Source organism: Phocoena sinus, chromosome 8 (assembly GCF_008692025.1).
Source record: "Phocoena sinus isolate mPhoSin1 chromosome 8, mPhoSin1.pri, whole genome shotgun sequence".
Taxonomy (NCBI): Eukaryota; Metazoa; Chordata; class Mammalia; order Artiodactyla; family Phocoenidae; genus Phocoena; species Phocoena sinus.
This window is the reverse complement of record NC_045770.1, coordinates 102,683,231-102,709,738: the sequence shown is the minus strand read 5'-3', so window position 1 is coordinate 102,709,738 and position 26,508 is coordinate 102,683,231. Positions and strand designations below refer to the sequence as shown.

Sequence of the window (26,508 nt, the reverse complement as noted above, 5' to 3'; positions counted from 1 at the left end):
CCCAGCAGCCCCTGAAGGTGGGTTTCCATGGACTTGGCCTCCCCTTGCCCTCCTGAACCAGCCACCAGGAGGGAGGGTTGGGCCCCGCTTGCCTCCTACAGCTGCTCAGTCTTGGAGATCAGCATCACCGAGGCCGCCTCTAACCCTCTGTGGGAGCCCGAGGGAGGCCTGACCTGAGGCAGTTTGTCAAGACATCCTGTTCCTGTGCTGGTAATGGCCTTGCCCCCGGCTCTTCTGCTGCCGCTCTCTCAGTCCAAGGAATGGAGACTTAGCTCAGGTTCTCCTCCCCCATCACCACTGGCCAGAGAAAGCAAAGAGAGGCAGGCAGGATTTCCTTGGTATCAAGAAGGGAGCATCCTTACTCCAGAAATTCTAGAGTGGCCTTGAGTAGTCTATCAGAGTAGGGGGCCAGAAAGAGGGAGCGTGCAGGAGCTGGAAGGATGGGCCCCAGTCCGTCTCACTGCCGTGTGCCTGTGGGACTGGGTGTTTTCCTCTCTGCGTAAGGAAGCTAAGAGCCCTGCCACCCCAGGACTTGTTAGTAAGAGGAAAGCTTCCTGGACTCTGCCGCTGACTCAGTGTACTTGTCTGTAAGAGACGGTCACCTTGCTCTTAGCTCCTTCATCCTGTGCATCTGATATTGACCTTAACACCTGGGCTGGGCCTGGGCTCCTTGGTGTCTGGCTGGGCTGGCAGTGACCCCCCAGGAGAGTCCAAACAGCATATGGGGGGGTGGGGTGGCCGGAATTCCAGGCACGCTGCTCCTTGCCAGCTGGTACTGGCAGGGATGTGTCAGGAGATTCTACCGGGGGAGGGGAATGGGAAAGGAAGGACGAGTTTGGGGAAGAAGCTTGCAGTGAAGTCTGGCTGCTGCCTTGGACCTTGAAGACCTGCACTGGCCATGAAAGCCTCCAGGGGAGGGAACACAAGCTCAGCCAGTGCTGGGGCTCTTCTGGGAGGATGTCCTCCTCCTGGGGGTGGACATGGGGCCTGTGTTGCTGACACTGTCCTCCCTCACACACCCTCCTGGGTGAGCTGCAGGCCTGGCTGGAGGCAGGAGAATGGCCAAAGTGGGTCCTGAGGCATTTTCCTGTGCCTGCTGCCTGAGGCGTCTCCTGCCATGGTGCGGGGGTGGTGCGGAGACTGTAGGGGTGGTGGTGGGTTCTTCTTTCCCACACCCACTTCACTTGGCTCTACCACTGCAGGGTGCCCAGCAGCTTCCGGGGCCAGGAGCAAACTGGCACGGACATCAAAAGAGCGAGTGTGTCCCAAGTGAAGACCTGCCTTTCGGGTAGTGGCACCTAGCTGATTGCAGGCCTGTGGCTGCTGCCGAGGGAGGCCCCTTCTCCCTTGGTAGGGTGCCCACTCTGCCACAGTGATGACACTCACTCCCTAGCTGCCCCAGAGGGGCAGGGCCCTGGACCTCCCAGCTTCTAGGTCCTGTTGAATTAAGTGAGGAGTGACATGTTGGAATTAGGTAGGCCCTGGGTCGTGGACGGCTGTGACCACCTGGAAGGACCAGGAGTGGGCAGAGGGACAGCTCTGACCACTCGGTGAGCTGGAGGACATCGCTGGGGAGAGGAGGGGCCATCTTCCACCAGCCCTGGGGTCTGCCTGCTGGAGGCTTCCGGATACCCTAAGGCCCCAAGAATGCTAGGCAACAGTAAGTAAGGCAGCTGAGGCTCAGCTGGGCAGCAGGCAGACAAGACAGAAGGTCCACGGCAGGCTGGCAAAATCTCACCTTTGGGCATCTTTACAAACATGATCCCCACACCCAGCCCCTTTGTTCTGGGGGTCTTCACTGAGGGGTGGCCACAGGCAGACAGCTAAAGGACACGACCCCCCAGAGGCCCAGGCAGATATGACCAAGCCAGGGAGTGATCCTGTCTCCTGGGGCCAGGGAGCTGCTTCCTGATTTCCCGTTGACCTTCTTACGTGTGTGCCCACGTGTGTACACCTCACTGATGTGTGTGTGTGTATGTCAGTGTAGAGGTGTGCAGCCTTCTGCTGAGGTGCCTGGAAGCAGAGGCACAGGCACAGGTGGACCAGAGACCACCTGAGCACAGGTCTGGGGTGACTCAGTAGATGGGGCAGCTGGCGGGGACCCCGCTGGGCAGGAAAGGCCTCCTGCTGCACCCATGAGTGTGTTAGCTGGGGTGGGGGAGCTTGGGGCCCATCCCTTTCCATCTGAGCTCTTGCATTGGGTTTCCCCATAAGTGATGCCAGTGAGGGGGTTTGGGATGGTTTCTAGAGGGAGGCCCTGCTCTCGAGAAGCTCACTGGATGCCCAGACTTTGAGGCCTGAGGCCAGGCTGGGGGTGTTGGGGCCAGAGCTGGCTCTGGAGGCCTTCGGACCTGCGCTTGACTCCTAATCTGCCCCTCCTAGCTGGGTGTCACAGGCACCCAGGCACAGTTTCTCTGAGCCTTAGATTTCCCGTATGTAAAATGGGGCAACATCTACCACAAAGCGTTCAGGAAAAGATGAAACGAGACGATGCCTTGAGGCGTCCAGCACGGTGCCTGGCCCACAGCAGAGGCTGGAAAAGGCAGCCACTCGGCTGGCACTCAGGACAGGAAAGCTGGCCTGGGTAAGGGCCGTCCCCGGAGGAAGTCCCCACCCCCTGCGCCGGCAGACCCTGGGGGCTCATCACTGGAGTCGCAGAGGCACAGTCCTTTATTCACTCTCCCGTCTCCCTCGCACCGATGGCCCTCTGGTCTGTGTGGGAGCTGGGGACACGGGGAGGCGGACTACCCCAACCCTCTGGGGACTCACAGGCGTGTGGCCGCAGCCGTGGTAAGAATTCTACTGGAGACTTGGGTTGGGCGCTGGGCCCCAGAACAAGGCCATTGCCCTGGGTATGGGAGGTTGAGGTGGGGGATTTGTCGGGTAGGGAAGGGGCAGAAGCGTTCCAGGCAGAAGACCTGGCCGCGTGGCTGGAGTAACGAGGGGGATGGGGAGGGCCCGAGCCGTCTCTCTGGTAAAGTTGAGGGGCGCTTGTGCGGAGCCCTCAGGGTGGCGTGAGAAGCTGGGGAGGTTTTGAGCGTGGCTGACGTCAGCCTGTGAGCTCAGGGCTGGTGAGGGGCGAGGAAGCATAGGGTCGGGTCGGGCCCCTGCTCCTCTCTCAGCAGCCTTGAGAGAGGGCCGGGTGATGGTGTACCAGGCAGCGTCCTGCCAATCACACCTTCCTTGGCCCCTTCTGTGTTCAGGGCGGCTCCTTAGATAGTGAGAGGCTGGGCTCGGCTGGAGGGGCAGACCCCCAGCCCTCCGGAAGCCGAGGCCTTTGCTCTCCTTCCGCAGAGAAGAGCCTCCTCCAGCCATCCCATCGCAGGCTTCCCAGGAGGCCTAAGGTCGTGTGGATTTCAGAACAGGACGCCCCTGGGTGCTGTGTGTTGCCTTCTTTACTGCCCTGTTCAGGAGAGGCACGGAGGGGTTATGTCTCGTGGGTGCAAGTCACGCCTGACCCCTGACATGTGTCCGTCCTGAAGACTTAGGAGATGCTGCTGCCCTGCTCTCAGGGGCCCAGGACTGAGCTCCCTGAGCACATCGTGGGGGATGGGTGCGCAGTGACAGCCTTGATAGACGTCTAGGGGCTTTAGTAGTAGAGTCTGGGGCCCGTGAGGACCTGCAGCACAGCCGTCACACCCTCAGCTCTCCCTCTCACAAAGTCCTACACCCTCCCTTCCCCTTGATCTCTCCCGAGGTGGAGCTGGGGGGTAGCTAGGGCATTTAGGTCTCAAATGGTGGAATGAAGGGTAGGGGACAAAGTCCATACTGTCAGCCGGGAGACCCAGCCCTTGGTCTCCCATCTCCCAAAAATGTGCTGTGTGACTCTGGGCCAGTCCTACCCCTCTCTGGGCCTCTGCTTCTCCCTCGGTCCAGCAGTAGGGGTGGCTGCCAGGCCTGCCCTCTTCTGGGGTTCTCCGGAGGGTGGAGGGGATGGCCCACTCACTGGCTCCACGCATATTGGATAGTGTCGCGCAGTGGCAGGCTCTGGGTCTCGGGCAGCAGCAGTGCGGCCAGGCCGCTCGGCACTGGCACCGCCCCATACACCAGCAGGGGCAGGGAGGCACCGTGTACACCCAGCAGCCGGAGCAGAGGCCCCAGGATGGCTCCCCCTCGGGCTGCCGTCTGGCCCAGGCTCACTGCGGTCATCCTGCCCGCACAGATGCACCTGTGAGGGGCCGCACTGCCTACCTGTGGCTTTGGCCTCTCACTCTGGCCCGGCCCTACTCAGCCCAGAGAGGCGCAGTGGGTCAGGCTGGGTTGGGATGCACCTGGGCAGCCCTGAGACCACGTGAAAGAGAGATTCAAGGGGGAAGGCCCAGCCCCGCCTCACCTCGATGGTCAGTGCGTCCCGCACTGCCCTCTCCCGTTGACGGCAGCCGCCCTCTGTAGCTCCCGCAGGCCCCTCTCCAGCCGGCCGTAAGGAGAAGCCACCGTGCTGAGCCTGCCGGCCACCTGGGGTGGGGGAGAGGGAGGGAAGTGGGAGGCAGACACTGCCTGTGGTCCCCAGGGTCTGGCCTGCATGAGCCTCACTGCCCCCCTGTCCCCTTCTGCCCAGAGGAGTGGCCTCACTGGCAGCCGGGGCTCAGGGTGGCTGAGGTCGGGGGGCAGCACAGGGTTCCGGGGCTGCGGAAGCCGCGCCCTCTGGCACCCTCCTTCCCCTGCAGGCCACCCTTTCTCCCTCCTCCCTCCTCCCTCTCTTGGGCTGGGGTTGGGGGCCCCTGTTCTTGCTTCTTGCCTCCTTCCCAACCCCCTGGCCCTTCCCTGGCCTCGCCCGGGACCCAGGGCTGGTGGGCCTGCGTGCAGTAAGGACGCACTCAATGGCTCCAGGACCGCAGTCCTGCAAGCCCACCAGGGTCCCCCACTGTCCAGCCCTCCCCTATGTCATACGGCCCTTCTGTTTATCCCCATGGCCACACCTTCCTGCCTGAGCTGGCCCCTCCCCAGGTGCCCCTCCCTGCAAACAGGTCCACACCCACCAGGGGAGGGGCTCAGGCCTGCAGCAGGGTCCTTGGTCCTGACATCGCCAGCCCCGTCCACCTGCACCCATCAGTCACCAGTGCCCCTCACCTCCAGCACCCCCTGCAGGCGACCGGCCCACTGCCCTTGCCTCACTTTTGGCCCTTTCGCCCATGCCCGGTGACAGTCGCCGCCTCTTGAGTGCCAGCCAGCCTCAGGGATCCCAGTGCCCCCTCCCCTTGGCAGGGCCCAGCCCCTAACACTAACCTGTCTCCCACCCCCTCAACATCAAGCCCAGATCCCCTGCACCAGCCAGGCCTCGGAGCCCCCTCGGTGCCCACCACCGCGCACAGGCTCCTGCCTCCAGATTCAGGTCCCCCAGCCAGACACGTTGCCCTCCCGCACCCCGCCCCCAGCAGCAGCCAGGGCGGGGCCGCCTGCTCCACAGCCACCGGGTCCCTGAAATCCTTGGGGGTTTGCAGAGCAGGGGAGAGAGGGGGACTCAAGCGCACATTAGAGGTAGAGTTGGCAAGACCCTGTGACCTGCTGGACTTGGGGTGCAGCAACCGTGAGGGAGAGGGAGGTGTCAGATGTCAGGTACTCCAGTACTTGTGGGTGGGGGCCCGCCATCAGCGTTGGGGAGGCCCTGGGAGGAGCAGGGGTAAGGAGATGCTATGTTTGTGATGCCGAGACACTGGTAATGGGGACATCACGCAGGTGGCTGGAGGCCGGGGAGCGGTAGGACAGGGGAGGGGGTTGGGGGCCTGCAGTGTTTGGAGGGAGAGCGGTGGGCACAGGTGAGATCCCCGGAGAGAGAGCATCGGTGCCCTTTTGTGCGGGGGCCGAGTGAGGGGAGCAGAGCGAGGGCGGCAGGGTCATTGGAGTGGGTTTGTGTGTGCAGACGCTTCTCACGAAGAGAAATTGGGTTGGAAGAGAGGCAGAGGAGCTGGCGGGAGCTGAGGGGCCAGGGAGTCCCATCCTCAGATGGGTCCACATCCCCCACTGATGCGTCAAACCCCAAGCGTGGTTTGTGATGCTGTGATGCAGGGGATTTCCTGCGAGCTCCACGTGGGCTGTGACCCTGTCCGTGCTGCTCATCGCTGTCACCCCGGCACCAGCCAGTCCCCCCACCCATGGTGGTGCTCAGTGCAATTTGCTGACGTGATGAAGTAGTGGAGTAATGAATACATGTGGGCACGTAGCACCTGTGTGGGCCTGTCTGCCAAGGAAAGAGGGGCTCAGCCCCGCGAGTCAGCCTCAGCATCAGAGAGCCAGGAGGGGTGCCCTGGAATCTGCATCACTGACATTTGCCCTTCACCCTCTTGTTATGGGGGTCAGTCTGCCATCCCAGAAGGCCACCTGTCAGGTACGAGCGCCCGTCTCAGAGCCGCTGCGTGAGATGTGATAGCCTCCTGCTCTGGCAAGTGACTGCAAACTAGTTGCTGCAGGCTCCATATTAAGAACTTTTCTGCTCCAGGCTGTTGGGCTGGGAGAGATCTGTGGAGCCAGCCTTCCTCGTAGTGTGGGTGCAGGTGCCCCGTCCTCCACTGGGCCTCTGCTCTGCTCCTTTCTGCAGTGGCTGCAATGGCCAAGCGGCTACCAGGTGCTGGGCCTATATATATGTGATGAGCGAGGCTCAGCCCTACCCTGAAGGGCCATCCATCCATCCATCCAACCATCCACCCACCTATTCATCCAGCCATCCATCCACCCATCCATTCGCTCATCTATCTGTCTGCCTGCCTATCTATATATCTATCTCTCCATCCATCCAACAGATATTTACTGTGCACCTACTGTGTGCCAGGAGCCTGGTAAGGGCCATGCCGGATTAATTTCAGGTCAGTGCAGACATTTCCTAGCCTCCCATATGTGTCAGCCCTGTGTGGAGGAACCAGGACCCCCTCTGACAATTGGGTTGTGGTCCTTGTCCTCTAGCAATAATGTCAGTACGTAAGGCTGACTGTGGCTGTGTTTTGGGAGTGGTGTGTGTGTGTGTGTGTGTGTGTGTGTGTGTGCGTGCTGGATCTTTGCATCCCATCCCCCATCTGGCCTAGTGCTGCCATGCCTGGCACGAAGGAGGGGCTCAGATAACGTGCCTGGAGGCACACTTGCCAAGGCAGGCAATGACCCGAGAGGGGAAAGGGCCGACAGGTGATGGGAAAGAAGGCGGAGGGAGTGGAGACACGTGGGAGGAGCAGGGGAAGAAGCCCTGGGTTGAGTGGGTGAGCTGTGGCTGTACCAGGCTCCTGTGGCTCCCCTCCAGCCTCCTGCACCCCGGCCCTCTGCGCCCTGGGTGGAGGGTGGGCAGTTATCTCCTCTGAGGAGAGGGAAGGTAGCACCCACCAGGGGTACACAAAGCAGAGGAAGAAGGGGGCAGGGCCCGCCAGCCGCAGCAGTGCCCAGTCGCGCACGCCGTAGGCCACTGCGGCCATCAGGACCTGGCCCAAGCTGAAGCCCAGGGCTTTCAGAGTCATTGCCAAGGCACGGGCTTGTGCCGATGTCCACTCCGTCACTGCAAGGAGCCTCCCCTGCACGGCCCGGGTCGGGGGACCTATGGAGAGTGCCGGTGTTCATCATGACGCCCGCCACGGCGAAGGTCACCAGGAAGCGGAAGAGGCGGTACACGGTGAAGGTGTGGAGGAAAGTGGCTGCCGTGCCCCACATGGCCATCGGAAGGTAGCTCCAGGTCAGCACCAGCCTGAGTCCAAACACGTGGCACACGCACAGGGAGGGCGGCCGGGTCCGTGGTGTGCCCACCCTACGCTCGCCCGCTGAGCATAGCGGTGCTAAAGTGCCTCTCAGGGCCAGACCCACATTCTGCGTCCGTGGAGGGAGGGCTCGTGGGCAGCGCCCCCGCGGCCCAGGCAGGAGTGAAGGCACTGGGCAGGGGGTGAGCTCCCTGTCAGCAGGGGCAGCCAAGCAGCAGCGGAAGGCAGGCACGTTGCTGAGCAGGTTTTAGCAGTGAACATTTGATGAGGGCAATGACGTTTCACAGCCGCAGAGGAGGGTCAGTGAAACCGAGGCCCGGAGAGGGGCTGAGCTTTGCTCAGCGGCACAGCTGGAGGGTGTCAGAGCGAGACCCGGGAGCAGGTATTTCCACTGCAAGCGGGGTTTTCTCCCCAGGCCGGCTGCAAGAGGCCAGTTCAGGGCCAATCAGGGCCGGGAGTCTGGGAGCACAGGGACAGTGAGGGGAAAGGGTGCCTCACTTGTCAGAGGCTTTGCGGCACACAGCAGCTCCCACCAGGATCCCGTCCAGGTAGATGGACTGGGCCGTGGGCTTCCGGGCCTCGGAGTCACACATCAGGTCCCCCTGGTGGGAGAGGAAGAGGATCTGAGCTCAGGAGGCTGGATAGCCCAGGTGGGAGGGGCGGAGGGCGCAGAGGAGCCAGATGGGAAGGCCCAGGGCACTGGGGCCGGGCGGCCGGCCTGGTGACCTCTGGGGGTGTCACCCCTTGCCTAAACCCCTCCATGGCTCCCTACTGCCCACAGGTCCAGGATCAAGCCCTCTCTGGCCTCATCTGCCTCCTTTGCTTTGGCCCCTCCGCAGCAGCCACCCCACGCTGGCACCTCCTCCCTGCTTTCCCGAGGCCACTTCCCCCCCGTTCCACAGAGAGGCCCCTTCTGCTTGCTGGGATGGGCCGCCTCTCCCGCTCTCCCTCATTTGCTGGATGCTGCCTCTGGGAACCCAGCGACTCTCCCCTGAGTCCCCTGAGACTCCTGGGTGGAGAGAGCTGCCTGAGTTGCAGCAGTAGGGCCGCCCAGGTATCAGACCTGCTCTAGTACCACCCGCTCTACCACAGCCTGGGGACAGTGTCCGTCTGCAGGCTCATTCCTGCCACCAACCCCTGTAGGGCAATGTGGCCGAGGAGGAGCCAGAAGCCACCTGTGAGTGTGGAGGCCAGGGGTGGCGGGTCCCTCCTGGGACTGGGCCATTTTTGAGTCCAGCCAACTGTAATCTGTGACTTTGGCCTCTAAGGTGCTGGGACCTGGGGAGGGTCTTGGGGGAGGCCCTCACCTTGGCCACGATGGTGGAGGTGCTGTGGTCATAGTCCCAGCCATCCACGTGTGGCTCCGTGGCAGCCTCACTCCAGTTGGTGGCTGCAGGAGTTGCCAGGAGCTGCCACTGTGGTTGGCAGAAGCGGAGACACTGGTGGGGCTCGTGGTTGGGGCCCGGTGGGATGGAGACGGCCAGGAGGGCCTCAGGGTCCAGGGCCCTGGGGACACTGGCCTGGGTAGTGCTGTTGTCCAGGAGGGGCGCCCAGCCACGGTGGCTGGGCATGGCGGCCGAGGAACTCTCCAGCATATTCTGAGTGGTGGGCCACATGACGGGGACCACAAGGGCCACCATCTGGAGAACCTGGAACCTGCCCAGGCTGCCCACTCAGTCTGGGAGTTCGGAAAAGGCCATGGAGCCTGCCCAGGGGGCCAGTGGAGCTGCCCACTTCACAGAGGCCGGCCCAGGGCAGAGGGGCTGACGTGAGGGGCCTGCCTCCCCCATGGCATCTCCTGCTCCGCCAGCCAGGCCACCTGGGGCATGGCAGTGGCGCCCGCTTCGCAGACCTGGCCCGCGGGTATCCGAGCGCCTGCTCAACCGCTGTCACTCAGGGTGGCTCCGACGGGGACCTGAGTCTGTGAGGTGTGACCCTGAAGCCACCGGCATCTCCCCAGAGATGCAGCTGCCCCTGGATCTCTGGGAGAAGCTGAATTTGGGAAGTGGGGAAAGAGGAGGCTGAAGTCACCCAGGCTGGAGTTACTGTGTCCAGGTGACACTGTGGAAGAGGGGTTAGTAATCATTTCCTTGGTTAGTTTAACCCAGCTCTGAGGGAGGTGCAAATTCAAAGGCACGGCAGCTCCTGCCCCATGTAGGCTGGGAGGCCTTGGCTCTGCCCTGGTTGCCGTGAGGCTGCCGCCGCCCCCAGCATCCCTGCTGCCCCTTGGCCTGGCTCTGCCGGTGCTGAGGGCTGACCCAGGAGAAGCATTGCCCGGGGTCCTCTTAATCTGGGGGCTGGTATGACATCGTGCGCCATGAGGACTTCTGTGTATGTGTAGGCTGAGCCACCGGCAGGCATCCAAGCACCACGCATCCCAGCCAGTGTGGCCCAGCCCTCCACCCACGTCCCCTCACTTGTACGTGTCCACTGTCATTGATGCTGCCCCGCTTTGCGGTCACCCCCTCCTGAGTCCTTCATGGGGCTTTTAGTGTCACCAGACACCCCATGGGTTCCTCAAGTTCAGTGTTTCCCCAAGGTCTCTGCCCCTCCCCAAATCCACTCCCAAATTCCGTGTCTTGTTTCATGCTTCCTGTTACTTACTTCCTAACCCCTCCAGTGGCCAAGCCCTACTAACTTCTCCTCCCCCACCTCTCTGTCTCCACAGCTGTCCCTTCCCTGGTCTTCCTGCCTCTGTTCCTGTCCCTGCAACCCATCTCCCACACTGCAAAACCCTCCTGTCAAATCCTGCTTAAAAGCCAGGGGGCACCCCCTCAGCAGCAGCTAGCCAATGTATCCCATGGCCAGGGCGGGGGTGGGGAAGCAATGCATGCTGGGGGGGAGGTCAAGAAAGATTGGACCTGAGCCAAGAGACACACACACACACCCCTGTGGTTGCAATAGTCAATTCTCCAGGCTAAAGGGCCAGAGGCCACAAAAGGGCAAAAAATGTGTGTGCATGTGTGTGTGCATGAGTGTGTTCAAGTGTGTGTGTGACGTGTGGCAGGTAGAGAGTGGGCAATGGAGCAGTGATGGTGACCCAGCCATTTATTCTCATGTGCTTTGGAGCATGAGGCCCACCTATTTTAAGAATATCTCCCCTCCCACTGCTTCCTTTTGTCTTGCCCACTCTTCCCTTGGCCCATTCATGTAGCTCACAGGCACAACCTCCTCGCCTCCCTGGCCTCTGTACCCCAACTCACCACTGCTTCCCACATGCACCCTGTGCTGGCTCAGTGGGCTCCTGGCCTTACTCAGACAGTGCCCCTAGCCTAGAATGCTATCTCCAGGCTCACCCTTGGGCCACATCCTCCATGTACTACAAGAGCATCCTCCTCCAGGGAGCTCTCCTTGATTATTCCTGCCTCCCCGTGGAGCTCAGAGTGGGCAGTGGAGCCCCCCTCTTCACACTGTCCTGCACCCTTCTGTTATTGTCCAGCTGGCCTCAATTCCATCCAGTTCATGTTAGGCAGGGACCCTTCTTAAGAGCATCTTTGGAACCCAGGTTTGGACAGCAAACAAAGGTTCCATGAAGACGTGCTTCAGCTGTTTTTAAAAACAACTTCTTTTTTTCCCCTGATAATAAAATTAATGTATGCCCCTTCCAAAAAATTCAAAACATATTGAAAGGTAAAAAGAAAACAAAGATCTCTCCTAAACTCACCAACCAGTGATCACCACTGGTAACAATTTGGTGTGAATACTTCCAGACTCTATTTTAGTCATTGTGTGTTCTGCTTCATAAGCCTGGAATGCAAACTAAGCTTAACATCTCCTTTTGTAAAGTCCAAATGGAAAGCCTCTGCCTTTTACCTAGTGATTCTAGCCTATTCACATTTATTGTGGTTATGGTCATGTTTGGCCTTTTGATGCTTTTTCTTCTTTACCATATTTTCCCTTTAAATCTTTTCCTTGTTCCTATTTTCTGTGGAATCCATTGCTTTTTCTTGTTCTATTTTTCTTCTGTTGTGGTTTGGCAGTGACATATTTTATTTCTGTTAGCCTTATATTTGAACACACAAACTAAGAGCTCTTTTATACCATCTCCTCTCTTCAAACCTCCCACCTCCTCTTCTGTCCTCTCAGTAAATGTCTTTTCTCCTTATTTCACTAAGAAAATAGAAGCCATCAGAAAGCAACAGTCTGAGTCTCTCACCGAAGCCAACAGGCCTCGGTGCCCCAACATTCTGCCTTCCATCCTGCCACCGTAAATGCCCTACACGTCCCCTCTCATCATGGCCAGCTCCTCCCTGTGTGCCCTTCAGCCCACCTCTCCACCTTTTCAAGACTCCCCTTCCTCCTTGGCACCTGATTTTCCCTCCCTACTGGACAATTCCCATCAATGTACAAACATGCTGCTTTTTTCTCCAGTCCTCAAAAAAGCTCCCCTCACTTTCAACCTTGCATCTCTCTTCAGCTGCCACCCTCTTCTTCTGCTTCTATTTACTGTACAGTTCCATAAAAGGCTTGTCGACACCCATCTCCAATCTCTCTTCCCGTTCTTTTTTGGATTCATCTTCATCAAGTTTTTGCCCTGTCACCCCATGGTCACCAATGATGTCCCTACAGCGAGTTCAGTGCCACTTTCTATTTTCATCTTACTTGAGCCATCACAGCCTCTGAGATTTCTCTTTTCATAAGACCCTTCTTCCCTGGGCCCAGGGCTCGCCCGGCTCTCCTCCCCCTCCCCCGCTTCTCAATCTCTTTGACTGATTCCTCCTCTTCTCCCCACACTCTTACCCTTGAGGTCACAGGGCTCAGTACTTGGTCCTCTTCTCAGTCTCTCTCCTCTATCTTTGGGACAATTCACCTCTTCAAGGACCTCTTGTTGGAATGCTAGACTTTAATCGAACCCCCTAAACGTAGGGGCCTGTTGAAATACAGAAGGCCCCAGATGGAGCTGCTCCTGCTGGGGGTGCCATGGCAACAAAGGAAAACTTTGATAACATCCATGCCCCTGCAAGTGCTCCGCTTGACCAGAAATGCAGTGTATGCAGTCAGCCGGTCCCCAGACGACAAGCCAACCCTGGGCTTTATACTTATTGCCTTGTTGCGTCTCATTCCAAACAGGGTTCACTATGTGGTCCCAGCCAATCTGATATTTTCTACTTTTCGCATCCTGTTCTTTATTCTTTATTTTATAAGGCTTCCTGCCTTCCCCCTCCCTCATTTTGCAGTTCTCTGAATGGAGATGGTCCACGTCATGAAGTGTTGTGGGGTTTTTTTTGAAATTTTTATCTAATTCACCATTTAAAAAGAATTTTATTGGAGTATAGTTGATTTATAGTTAATTTTATAGTTTATTGTTGTGTTCGTTTCAAGTGTACAGCACAGTGATTCAGTTATACAGATACATATACTCATTCTTTCTCAGATTCCTTTTCCCATATAGGTTATTACAGAATATAGAGTAGAGTTCCCTGTGCTATACAATAGGTCCTTGCTGGTTATCTATTTTATATGTAGTAGTGTGTGTATGTTAATCCCAAGCTCCTAATTTATCCCTACCCCTGCCTACCATGTTTCCCCTTTGGTCACCACAAGTTTGTTTTCGAAATCTGTGAGTCTTTTCTGTTTTGTAAATAAGTTCATTTGTATAATTTTAAAAACTTAGATGCCACGTATGAGTGATATCATATATTTTCTTTCTCTGTCTGACTTACTTCACTTAGTATGATAATCTCTAGGTCTATCCGTGAAGTGTTAAATAAACTTCGTATCACCTCAGTTATCTTTAATCACTTTCTAATAGGCCTAACAGACGTCCCACAATTACCGAGGCCAAAGCTGAGCTCCCTGTAAACATGCTTCTCTGTGGCTTTCCTGTCTCAGCGGTCGGGGACTCCATCTTTCCAGCTGCTCAGGAAAAAACCCTGGAGCCATCCCTGTCATACTTCATATGCCATTTGCCAGGATGTCCTGTTGGCTTGACCTTAAAGCCATGCCTGGGCCATGCCCACTTCTCCGCTCCCCATCTGCTACCCCCGTGGCCCAAGCTGCTGCCGTGTTTCCCTGGATCATTGCAAGGGCCTCTTCACTGGCCTCCCTTCCTCCACCTTTGAGCCTCTGCCATCTATTCTCCACATGCACACAGATAGAGGGATTCTGTCTTACTTCGTTAACAAAAAAAATTAATCAATGTCAACCTAAGAAAGAAATGGAAAATTTTATTTGAGCCAAACTGAGGATTATAACCTGGGAGACAGTCTCCGAGAGAGCTCTAAGGACTGTTCTGAAGAGTTTAAGGGGGAGGCCAGTATAGACGTGATTTTGGCAAAGCTGGAACCTGCAATTGAGCACACATCTCAGGAGAAGGTTGCCGTTAGTCATGGGGAACAGACCTCTTAGTTAATGACCTTAGTGCTTTTCTAAATGTGAGAAGGTGCAAGAATCCGAGTTCATAAAAAATGTCTCCTGAAAATAGCTCACTATCCAAAGGCCCGTTCTGCAAGTTTTCCCAGAGCACAAAGTGCCTCATCTTGATCTTTGCCCTGCATTTTTTTAGGGTTACTGTGGGTCAGAGACTGCGGTGGCAAATGACTGGATTCTTGTCCAACTGGATGGTAGGCAATGTTCTTTATTTCACAATCCCTTCCCTTTGGGACTTAATTTCGACCAAGGCTTCGGAGGCGCTCTGTGACCAATCTGTCCCATGGCGCTAGGAATGCTCGTTCCCAGGTCAGGCAAGGATTTCATTGACAGGCCTCTCAGTGTGCTATTCCTGGACTAGGCCCTGCTAACAGTAGCCAAGAGCCTCTGGGCTGCCTGTCTCATTAGTCTTTTATGGTCCAGGAAATTGTGCCCTCTTGTCACTTCTTCCCATACCTAGAGTTACACTATTATAGTCATTGATCTTACAGAGCTGGGTGCTTGATCTATCCTTTCAAGTCACCTAATCATCACTAATTTTATCAGAGGCTCAGTCGTACATTGGGTAATGCAAGAAACAGTAATCTTATAAATAGACAGAATACAAGTAACATAGCCAGTAACCTTAATATGGTTGTAAGTATTTAAGCTAAGAACTTCCATTAGGTATGGCCCAGTATCTCCCCAGGCCATCTGACCAGTCTGTTCCGGGCCATACAAGGTGAGTGGTGGGTCATCTTGACCCTTTACAGGATCGAGAAAAGAATGTTATCTTCTAAGGAGTTACAGGGCTGGCGCCAGAAGGAGAAAAATGGATCTTTATGGTTGAGCAGGTACCTCTGCCATTGGGGAGGTCTGGTTAACACAGAACGTGGAGGCACTATGCACACCATGGGGAGGGAGGAGGCCAGAGGGCAGAGAAAAAGTTTTATGTTAAAATTTTTCTTGTCTTGCCTTAAGATGTGAATTTTTATTTCATCAACTTCCATCAGACTGAGTCACTGCTGTGCAGGAAACCCAGCAGTGCCTCCTCATCTCACGCAGAGTGAAAGTCAAAGTCCCCTCACTGTCAGCCTCTGCTGTCTCTGAAGCTCCTCTCCTGTCCTTCCTGCATCCACGCCAGCCCCACTGGCCTCCTCCTGTTGCTCCATGTCTCTGCCTCAGGGCCTTTGCACTTGCTGTTCCTTCTTCCAGGAACCCTTTTCTCCCAGAGAGCCACACAGCTCACTTCATCCAAGTCTTTGTGAAGAAGTCTCATTCTCAACAAGGCCCTCCCTGACCCCCCTATTTATTTATTTAAAATTTTTATTGGAGTATAGTTGATTTACAATGTTGTGTTAGTTTCTACTGTATAGCAAAGTGAATCAGTTATACATGTACATATATCCACTCTTTTTAAGATTCTTTTCCCATATAGGTCATTACAGAGTATTGAATAGAATTCCCTGTGCTATACAGTGGTCTGAGGCTGAGCCCTTATTATTTATCTATTTTAGATATAGTAGTGTGTATATGTCAACCCCAATGTCCCACTTTATCCCTCACCCCTTTTCCCCCTTGGTAACCATAGGTTTGTTTTCTACATCTGTGACTCTATTTCTGTTTTGTAAATAAGTTCATTTCTGACCCCCTATTTAAATGTTAACTGCCCCCAACCTCGCACTCCCCAGCCTCCTTTCCTGCTTCTCTTCTCCCCATTGCCCTCCCCGCCATCCAGCACATTTCATCTTTTACTCATGGATTCCCTTGTTGTCTGGCTTCCCACTGCTAGAATGTAAGCTCCTTGGAAGTGGGGGCCTGGTCAGTTTTGCTCACTGCTGTATCCCCTTCACCCGGAGCAAAGCCTGGCACCTAGGAGGCACTCAGCAAGTGTGGACTGAGTGAATGAGCAAATACTTAAAGTGCCCACTACAAACACAAACACATTCCAGAATTCATCAGAATCAACTCCTCCTGGTGGGAGGTGTTCCACGCCAGCATCCAGCTCACTGAGCTGCTCTTTACTTGAACTCATTCTGCTCTTCAGTTCTTCAGTTGAGACTCTGATTTTCAAACTGTGGGAATTTTAACTTCAGAATTTATACTTTTCATTTCAAAATTACTATTTGGTCCTTCCTACAACTGCCTGTTCTTGTTTCCTAACTTCCACTTCTTGTTTCATGGGTGGCATCATTTCCTTGATCTCTTAGAGGATATCAAGTGTGCTTTTCTCTTACTGTTGTGGAGATTCATTCTTCACTGAGCAGATTTTACTGAGCATTGATTACGCACCAGCCACTGCTTTTGGCACTGGGGATGCAGCAGAGAACAAACAAGCTAAGTACCTGCCCTTGTGCTCCATGGAGGCCATGCCGCTGGGGGAGGGGAAACAAACCAAAAAATAGATGAATATAATCCAATGATGAGTAGTGGGCATGCCATGGAGAGGAACAAGGTGGCATAAGGGGTAAGAGTGAGGGGGTTCCTTTAGACATGGCAGTCAGGGAAGACCTCTCTGTGGAGGTGACATTGGAAGAGACACAAATAGGTAAGGGGACAAGGCACACGGGTGCCTGGGGATAGAACATCCCTGGCAGAGAGAAGAGCAAATACAAACGCCCTGGGGTGGGTGTGTGCCTGGTGTGCTCAAGGCTTGGTAAGGAGGCCGGGGAGGGAATGGAGTGAGAGTAGGATGAGGTGAGCAGTTATGGGGCCAGAGCATACAGATCCTTATAGGGTTTTGAGGAGGGGAACGATGTGGTCTGACATGTTTTAAAAAGATCCCTCTGGCTGCTGTGTGGAGAATGCACTGAAAAAGGAGGAGGGTAGGAGGGGGTCCTCAGGGCTGGTGTCCCCGTGAGCAAAGACGAGGGTCAGCTCTAGGACGTCAGGGCAGGTGGGAGAAATGCTTAGACTCGGGGTATATTGTTTTATGTTGGGCTGGGTGTGGGTGCAGAGAGGGGAGGGAAGGTTGACCCTGTGGTCGGGCCGGTAAATGGGGGGCCATCTACTGAGATGGAGAACACTGGGGTGAAGCGAGTTTGAGGGGGCAGCAAACTGTCTGGCTTTGGATGCGTTAAGACTGACCTGTCTAGGAATTGCCTGGCGGTCCAGTGGTTAGGACTTTGTGCTTCCACTGCAGGCGGCACGGGTTCGATCCCTAGTGGGGGAACTAAGATCCCGCAAGCTGCGTGGTGCAGCCAAAAAAAAAAACCAAAAAGCAAAATAAACAAAACCTGACCTGTCCCTTGGAGGTCGCTATGCAGTGAGAGTTGGTATATGAGGATAACGAGGGCTGAAAGGCATTTCAAGTCCAGGACTGGCTGAGCTCACCTAGGGAGTGACCTTTCACAGCAGGAAGATGAGGTCTGAGGCTGAGCCCTTGGTCTCCAGTGTTTAGAGGCCTGGAAGACAAGGTTCCAGTGAAAGAGAGTCTGGATCATGACTGTGGGGGTGAGCGGCGGGTGGAGAGAAGGTCAAGGAACAGAGAGGTCAGGCAGTTGGGGCGAAGGGACCAGGGGAGGTGCTGTTGCAGGAATGTGTGGCATCCCCGCTCCGGAGCCAGCCCTGGTAAATACTGGGGGTTGTGACCAGTAAGATTGCGTACTTTCCAAAAATGGGCACAGGCAAGCTGTTCATCAACATGTTTTCTTTTGTCTTTTTTTGGGTGTTTTTTTGGACCTGGGGATGCGCCATGGACCTTTCTGGACAGATGGTGTAGCAGGTTTTTTGTGATTCCTCCCAGTCCCAATGTCCTGTGGTGACAGCAGCTGCCCTTGGTCCCAGGCCAGGCAGGAGAAAGGCCAGTAGGAGTGCTTACTGTCAGTGACTCAGCAAAGTCCCCGGTGGCCAGGAAGGCTGCTTGCATCCAGGCAGGCGGCTGGAGGAGGTGGCAGCCACAGCCAACTGAGTTTGCTTATGCCTCCGGGATCCCCAGCACTTGGGACAGAGTATAAAGTAGCACCTGAGCTCCACTGTCCTCCCTTCCCTCAAGTGCTTTGAGACCAGATGGCAATTCTGGGAGGACAGTCTCAGTCGGTCCCTCTGAAGGTGTCTGCAGGCTCCGGCTCGTCACCCTTACTCAGAGCCCCGATGACTCCCGAGTGCTTCAGAGACAAGGCCAAGCCAGCCAGAGCCCCCCTCCCCAGCCCATCTTCAGAGCCTTCACTTTGGCGCCTCCTTCACATGGCCTGAAATGCCCTGCACCCGTCTTCCCTCGTGTGCCATTTCTTCTATCTGAGGGCCGTTGCCACCATCCCTCCACGCTTCGTCCTCCCTGTCCCTGCCCACCTCCACCGCAGCCCCCTGCCCACGGGAGGATCCTCCAGCTCTTCCCTCTGTTGGGTAATGGGCTGCACGCTTCCCAAGGGCCCGGACTAAGTCATTGTGCCCCTCATGGTGCTCACAGCAGGACGCAGCACAAGGACCAGGGCCCAGGCATGACGCAGGTAGGCTGTGCGGTCTTCATGGTCTCGGTTTGAATTTGGGCTCTCAGGACCTTTTTTCCCCCTCATCTGTAAATAGAGCAACATAACCCCCACTTTGCAAGGTTGTTTTCAGGACAAGAAGTCATGGTTCTTTGGGGGTCCTCACCTTCTCCCGCTGCCAGAGTGTCCAAGCAATTAGAGCCCCTGACACATGTGATGCCTGGAATTCCAGCTCCTTCTCCAGAACCTCTGAAGATCTGGTCTCCTGGGTGTTACTTTTTCCAAGCGATGACGACGATGATGATGATATCTAATGGTCTCATTAATGCTCCCCCCACCAAGCTTTATTGACATGTAATTGACAAGTAACATTGTGTAAGTTTAAGGTGTACAATGTGTTGATTCGATACTTTTATAAATTGCAAAATGATATTAGCTGCTATCTCCATCCCGTCACATAGTTACCATTCCTTTTTGTGGTGAGAACGTGTAAGATCTACTCTCCTAGTAACATTCGAGCATATGATACGGTTTTTTTTTTTTTTTTTTTGCGGTACGTGGGCCTCTCAGTGTTGTGGCCTCTCCCATTGCGGAGCACAGGCTCCGGACGCGCAGGCTCAGCGGCCATGGCTCACGGGCCCAGCCGCTCTGCGGCATGTGGGATCTTCCCGGACCGGGGCACGAACCCGCGTCCCCTGCATTGGCAGGCGGACTCTCAACCACTGCGCCACCAGGGAAGCCCTATGATATGGTATTATTAGCTATTATCACCATGCTGTATATTAGATCCCCAAACTTGTTAATCTTATAACTGGAAGTTTGTACCCTTTAACCAACATCTTCCATTTCCCCTATGCCCCCAGCCCCTGGTAACCGCCATTCTACTCTGTTTCTCTAAGTTTTCCTTTTTTAGATTCCACATATAAGTGATATTGAGTCTTTATATGTGTTGGGCATAATTCTAAGTCCTCTTCCTGTAATAACTCATTTAATCCTTCTGACAACCCTTTTAATTAGATATATGATTCTTATACCCATTTTTACAGATGTGAAAACTGAGGCTCGTAGAGCTGAGTCTGGGTCATACAGCTACTCTGTGGCAAAATCAGGACTCCAATCCAGGTCTGTCCAGCTCCAGTGTTTATGTTTTTAACTCCTGAGATTGGCTGAAGGCTTTCAGGTAGCAAAGGAGGACACCAGGTAGCATCCCTGCCTCAGCATCCTTGCCTCTCTCCCTGGGCTCCCGCTCCGTCAGATCAGCAGCTCCTTCCCTCACATCCTCTCTTTCTTGAGCCCAAGGGCCCCCTTCCCCTAGCTCAGAACCTCCTTAGAGGGAGCCCCAAATCAATCCCTCTCATGGCCCTTCCAGGGCCGGGGAAGAGATCCATTTACTTCCTGATGCTGCCAGCTTGACCTCTTCTCCTTCTGGACCAGACTCTAGCTTTACCTTTCTGTAGCCAAAAGGCCCAATAAAAGGTTTTACCAGACAGAAAAGTAGCCTTCCCTCCAAGCTAACTTCCAGAGTCACCCGTTTCCATCTCTGGGGCACCGCGTGTGGCACCTGCCTGGTATCTAGTGGGCACTCATCAAGAGAACCCCTGCTTCCTGCCCTAGGCATCTCTCCAGGGCAGTCACAGGCACTGGCTGCGTTGAAATGCATTTTCCTCTGGCTTCGAGGCTGCTGACCCCTGGGAGCAGGCGAGGCTGGGCCACCTGTGTGCACCCACCGCCCACGCGGAGGCCGCACAGTGGTGGAGAGGGTGGCTGCGGGCCACTGGCTCAGCAGCATCTCGGGCAGGCGGCCAAAGCTTGGGGGTAAGTATAGCATGGTTTTAATTGGCCCCCTTGTGCGGGCTGCCACAGCCCTGGTCACAGCCCCCGTTTGTTTTGGCCTCCCAGGAGCCACCCCCTCCCCTCCCCTCCCCTCCCCTCCCCCTCCCCTCCCCTCCCCTCCCCTCCCCTCCCCTCCCCCTCCCCTCCCCCTCCCCCCCCTCCCCCACCCCCTCCCCCTTCCCCTCCCCCACCCCCTCCCCCTTCCCCTCCCCCCCCTCCCTCCCCTCCCCGGGGTTCCTCTGGCCCATGGAACAGGTCAGCTCTAAGTAGGTCAAGGAGAGCTTTGGGCAGCCGTGGCTCCCGCTCCTTCCCTTTCACGTGCCTGGCAGCTCCTGCAAGCTTAGCCTGCCTTCACCAAAGGGACTTCGCTCTCCTTGCTGCGTCAAAAAGATATTTCACGTTAAAATTCAATGGGGAGATGTTAACCAGCCAGTCGGAATAAGGCTCATCAGAATGCGAGCCGCTCAAACAGGATGAACTTTGCCCCGCTCTGCGCAGGGTCTTGACCACAGCTGGCAGCGACCGGCTGGCACATTTTAACAAGGCTGGATGTAAACGGCTGGCCCCCCCCAGCCCTTGCACGATTTCCCTGGAACCCGTGCCACGGGGCCCCTGTTCCAGGGGTCCGGACCACCCCTGCTGGCCCCCGTGGTTCTCAGCCTTTAGGATTTCAGCATCTTTACTGAGTAAGTCATATGCTGGTTTAGCTGCATTCTTAGGAACGCCTGGTCCTCTAGCAGAGCGCTGTCTCTTTGATTTTGTGAGTTGCAGCCTATTTTTTTTTTTTAAGGTTGGGGACCACTGTTTTATAAATTTATTTATTTTATTTTGTTTATTTTTGTTGTGTTGGGTCTTCGCTGCTGCGTGCGGGCTTTCTCTAGTTGCAGCGAGCGAGGGTTACTCTTCCTTGTGGTGCGCAGGCTTCTCATTGCGGTGGCTTCTCTTGTTGCGGAGCACAGGCTCTAGGTGCGAGGGCTTCAGTAGTTGTGGCACACGGGCTTAGTTGCTCCGCGGCACATGGCATCTTCTTGGATGAGGGCTCGAACCTGTGTCCCCTGCATTGGCAGGCGGATTCTTAACCACTGCGCCACCAGGGAAGCCCCGTAGCCTATTGTTAAGAAGAGTAATTTTAGGTGGATGCAAGGCAAAGCTGCGGGGAGTGTAAGTGAAAGCGTGCGTGGATTTTGGCAAAATCCCTCTCATTTCACTGTAAAACACAGTGGCAGGATTTGGTCGGCAATGTGCAAACACACCGTGCAGTCAGAAGCTTTCTTTTCTGCTTCTGTGGATGAGACACGCACGGCCTGAGATCAGAGTAGCCAGTGCCGGCCATGGTTTTAACACACCCCTGAAATCTCCTGAAACGAGAGGCAGTGCGGTTCGCTGGTTACTCACGCAGATTCGGGAGTAGGCTGTCTGGATTTGAATTCCTGCTGTGCCCAATCTGTGTGGCCTTAGAAAAGGCATTAGCCTCAGTTTCCTCCTCTGTAAAATGGGGATGATAATAGATCTGATCTCATAAAGCTCTGTGAGGACTAAAAAGGTTAATGTAGATCACTTGTAACAGTCCCTGACGAGCAGTGAATGCCTGGTATTAATGTCACCATCCTCATCATCAACATCATTTTTTTTGACCATGAGGACACATTCAGGGAACCCCAGAGACCAACTTGAGAAGGGCTCATAGGGAGTGGGGTTCGGTCCAGGGTCCAATCAGGCAGGGATAGATGTTGTTTGAAGGACGGGCACTAAACTGTACACCATGGAGTGGGGCTGGTGTAAATCTAAGTGAAAATGTGATTCATCTTTTCGCATATAACTAATGTTGTTTGCCAGTTTTAACGAAGAACTCTTATTTTTCGAGGAAGAACATCTGTAATGCAGATGTCAGGGGGACTGGACCTTTGGGCTCTCTCCCCATCTGTGCTATTTGAACAAAATGAAGGAAGGTTTTGCGGGGAGGGTGAAGGTGGGGCTTCCAGGCTCCTGGTTACTTCCTCTCCTGCTGGAGTCGCTGTCTATCACGGGCTTATTGATTTCCTATGGTTCTATCCTGGCTGGGTCTGTACCTTGGAAACCGAATGTCAGCCCTCAGCCTTTATTTACGCAAACACACACACACGTGCCCACACACATATGCACCATTTGCCTAAATCCTAGAGGCTTAAGGAGACAGAGGGCATGTTTTCCTGCAGCCATGAGAACATGCCCGGGTGGAACTGGACAGCCTTGCTTGCTGGATGCCCTTGCCTCTGGGTTCACTGGGCAGCCTCCGCCTTACCCTCTCTCAGCAGTTTTCTCCCGCCCCAGGATCATTCTGTCTTCTCTTTTGCTGCTGTTTCTCCTGCAAAAACTGGTGTCCTCAGGGTCTCACCTTGGCCCATGTGACCTAGCCAAGGGAGCTTCCTAAGCCAAGACGGCTGTACCCCTGAGAAGTCAGTTCTCAGCTGTGAGGACATGTGTAACTGGTGCTCCATTAGCACCTCCTCGGGGACCCCGGCCGCCCACTGAGCCTGAAGGGACACGCATGGCTCCTGTGGGTGCCCCCACCCTCTGTGCCAGGCCCAGGACCCCAGCGCAGCAGCGCCAGGCTTTGGGTTGGGACCAGCACTGTCCCCGGCCCACATGAGACGAGGGGGAGAGCTGCACTGGGGGCCTGGGGGCCGCGTCCCTCCTCCGTCCCTTGTTCCCACTTCTCTCTTGGCTTCATTCTTGCTGCAGATCTGTTTCCTCCACGCAGGGGAAAGCGCGGCAGCCATCACCCCAGGACGTCAATTCTTGCTGCTCCACCCCCAAAGAGGGCTGATTTTCTCTCTCCATTTTCCTTAGAAATGTCCCAGGAGAGGGCTTTGCGGGACCCAGTGAGGGCCCAGAGAGCACGGTGACGCCGTGGGGAGGGAGGGGCGTGGGCGGGTAGCGAGTTCTGACATCTGTGCCAGGAAGAGGGGGGTGGGAAAGGGGGTGTTTGTGGTTGGGTGGTGGGTCCACACTCTAACTTGGGGGTTGCTCGGGGCTGTCCCCATGGACCCCAGGAAGGGTCAGGCTTTTGGCAGGTGGAGGCAAACGGAATGGAAACCCCACTGAACAACGGGGCGTTCTCTTCGGCCTCCTCACTCTCTTCTCTCCCATTCATTCATTCATTCACTTGTCATTCATTCACCCAACAAACAATTATCGGGTACCTTGAGTTGGGCCCTGGAGCAAAGCTCTGGGCATGTGGTGAGAACAAGACAGAAGCATTCCAGCCTGCAGGGTGGAGGGAGGGGGCCACATCTCTACTGGCTCCCCAATCACTAATTTCGTGAAGACAGATTCTAAGGGTGATGAAAGAAACCAAGAGGGTGTGGGGGCAACAGGGAGGGGTGGGGGGGCCCCCAGCTGACGGTCAGGACGACCTCACGGAGGAGGGAGGAGCCTCACGCCCGATGGGGAAGGAGCTGAGCATCCAGGCTGGTGAGGCTGGAAGAGGAGAGTGGCTTGTCTCCTCCAGACACCTCTGGCCCAAATGCTATGCCTTCAACAATTGAGCCAACGTTGAACATTTTGGAGATTTCACATAAAAATTGTGACCTCTGACTGATTGGCACCCCTGGGCTCACAAGCTCCAGGGCGACAGTGGTTGGGTCTGGGTGGTCACGGCCCCTACCCCCCTTGGGTTCTCCACCTGCCTCGTCTCCCCAGATGTGTGAGTTCACAACCCTCACTCTCCCCTAGGGGAAGACACGTCACCCTTTCGGTAAAACGCCACCAGGCGGTCATTCAGACACACCGCACAAAGTCTCGTCAATTCCTCTTTCAAATTCCACTCCTAAACTTTCAGCAAATAAAAAGGGCTCTTCCAGCAAATCACGCCCCCCCCTTCCCTGACCACTCCCCTAGGGGGTACTGCTGGCACCCCAGGCGAGCCAGTCACCTCCTGCCCGGACCTGGTAGCCCCGAATGGGTCTCCCTGCCCCAGTCCCCCGCCTGGTCACCCATTCACTTCTCCCAGCCAGAGCATCTTCCAGAATCAGGTCAGATCCCATCAGCCCTCCACTTAAAGCCTTGCACGACCCCTTCTCACCAAGAGTAGAGTCAACAGTCCTCCTCACAGACACTGGCCCCAGGGACTGAGCCCTGCCACCTGCGTGACCCCGGAGCCCACTCTGTCCCCCATACTCGTGCCCCTGGGCTACACTGGCCTCCTGTCAAGCACCTGTGGCCTCAGTTGAGCTGGGAGCTGTCCCCCCACAGATTCGCTGCTGCCTGAGGTCTGCTTTCAAGCTTAATGAATGAATAAAGGGGAGAAAAGGAGCAAACCACAGCCACAGTCAATCATCGACGAGGCTGTATCTCAAACACATAACACTGTTGTTGAAAGAAGTGGCTGGGGAGGGAGGGAGACGCAAGAGGGAAGACATATGGGAACATATGTATATGTATAGCTGATTCACTTTGTTATAAAGCAGAAACTAACACACCATTGTGAAGCAATTATACCCCAATAAAGATGTTTAAAAAAAAAAAAAAAAAGAAGTGGCTGAAGACTACGGGATTCCATGCTGTTGTCACCAAACAGCATGCCGCTGAGGAATGTGTGAGTAGGTGGCACATTTATGAGGAAAACAGGAGAATGTAGGCTAGCGGTTACCTTGGGTCACAGGTCGGGGGGCCACCCAGGGGGCTGCTGAGTACTTGCAAGGCTGGATTTCTGAAATACATGAGTGTTTGTTTGATTATAATTTTTAATTTACTTACAGTTTTCTTGAGGATAACTGACTTATTTAAGTTTACAAAAAATGTGTGCAAATTTAATGCTTTTTGACGCATCCACGCACCTGCGAAACCACCTCCATAATCGAGATAATGAATGTATCCATCACCCCAGAGATTCCCTGCTGCACCTTGGAAATCCCTCCTCCCCTCCCCTCCCCCTGTCTTGGGCAACCGCAAATCTGCTCTCTGTCCCTAAAGATTAGTTTGCGTTTTCTAACATGTTGTAAAAGTACATGTAATTTGTATTTCATTGTATAGATATAGCAAAATGTGTTACCTGTTCATCTGCTGACTGACATTTGGGTCGTTTCCAGATTTGGGGAGTTGCAAATAAAGCTGCTGTGAACCCTTAAGTGCGTGTCGTCCAGTGGGCGAATTCTCCCATTGCTGTTGGTAAATAAAAACAGTGGAGTGTCTGGGTCACGTGGCTGGCACAAGGTGTAAGTTTTTTAAGGAACTGCCACGCTGTTCTCCATTCTCACCAACGCTTGGTCTTTTACATTTTCGCCCTTCTTGGGAGTGTGGTGGCATTTTGCGGTGGTTTTCATTTGCATCTTCCTAATGGTGTAGAGCATTTTTTCATATGCTTATTTGTCTTCCCTAGCTCCTCTTTGGTGAAGCATCTGTTCAAACCTTTTGCCCTGTTTTAAATTGGATGATTCTTTTTTTATTGTTGAGTTGTAAGTGTTCTCTATCTTTTCTAGATAGAAGTCCTTTGTCAAATATAGATTTTTCAAATGTCTTCTCCAAAGTTTGTGGCTTGCCTTTTTATTTTTGTAACAGTCTCTTTGGAAAGCAGAAGTTTTGTTTTATGAAATCCAATATATCATTTTTTTCTTCTATAGCTCATTTTTTGCGTTCTATTGAAGATATCTTTGCCAAGCCCAAGGTGGCTAAGATTTTCTCCTGTTTTCTAAACTTCTAAAAGTGTTATAATTTTAACTCTTATGTTTAGGTCTATGATACACTTAAAGTTAATTTTGGGGCACTTCCCTGGTGGTGCAGTGTTTAACAATCCGCCTGCCAATGCAGGGAACACGGGTTTGAGCCCTGGTCCGGGAAGATCCCACGTGCCGCGGGACAACTAAGCCCGTGCGCCACAACTACTGAGCCTGCGCTCTAGAGCCCGTGAGCCACGACTACTGAAGCCGGCATGTCTAGAGCCCATGCTCCACAACAAGAGAAGCCACTGCAATGAGAAGCCCGCGCACCACAATGAAGAGTAACCCCTGCTCGCCGCGACTAGAGAAAGCCCGCGCGCGGCAACAAAGACCCAACGCAGCCAATAAATAAATAAATAAAAAGTTAAAGTTCATTTTTGCATACGGTGTGAAGTAGGGTTGAGTTTCTTCTCCCCTCCTTTCTTCTTTTCCTTCCTTCCTTCCTTCTTTCCTCCCTTCCTCCCTCCTTCTTTCTTCCTTTCTCTTTCTTTCCTGCCCCTCCCTCTTTCTCTCTCCTTTTCTTTCCTTTTTTCT

The 26,508-nt window shown here is 54.7% G+C and overlaps 1 protein-coding gene across 1 annotated transcript in view; it reads right to left on the bottom strand.

The window, feature by feature from the left end:
- Window positions 1–3,339: 3,339 nt before the first annotated feature.
- The window catches only part of LOC116758412 (solute carrier family 22 member 11-like), a 44,920-nt gene continuing 21,751 nt past the window's right edge, over window positions 3,340–26,508 (bottom strand). Inside the window, 2 exon segments of the mRNA XM_032641219.1 lie at window positions 3,340–3,403; window positions 3,947–4,150. Coding sequence (XP_032497110.1) covers window positions 3,340–3,403; window positions 3,947–4,150 — 268 coding nt within the window.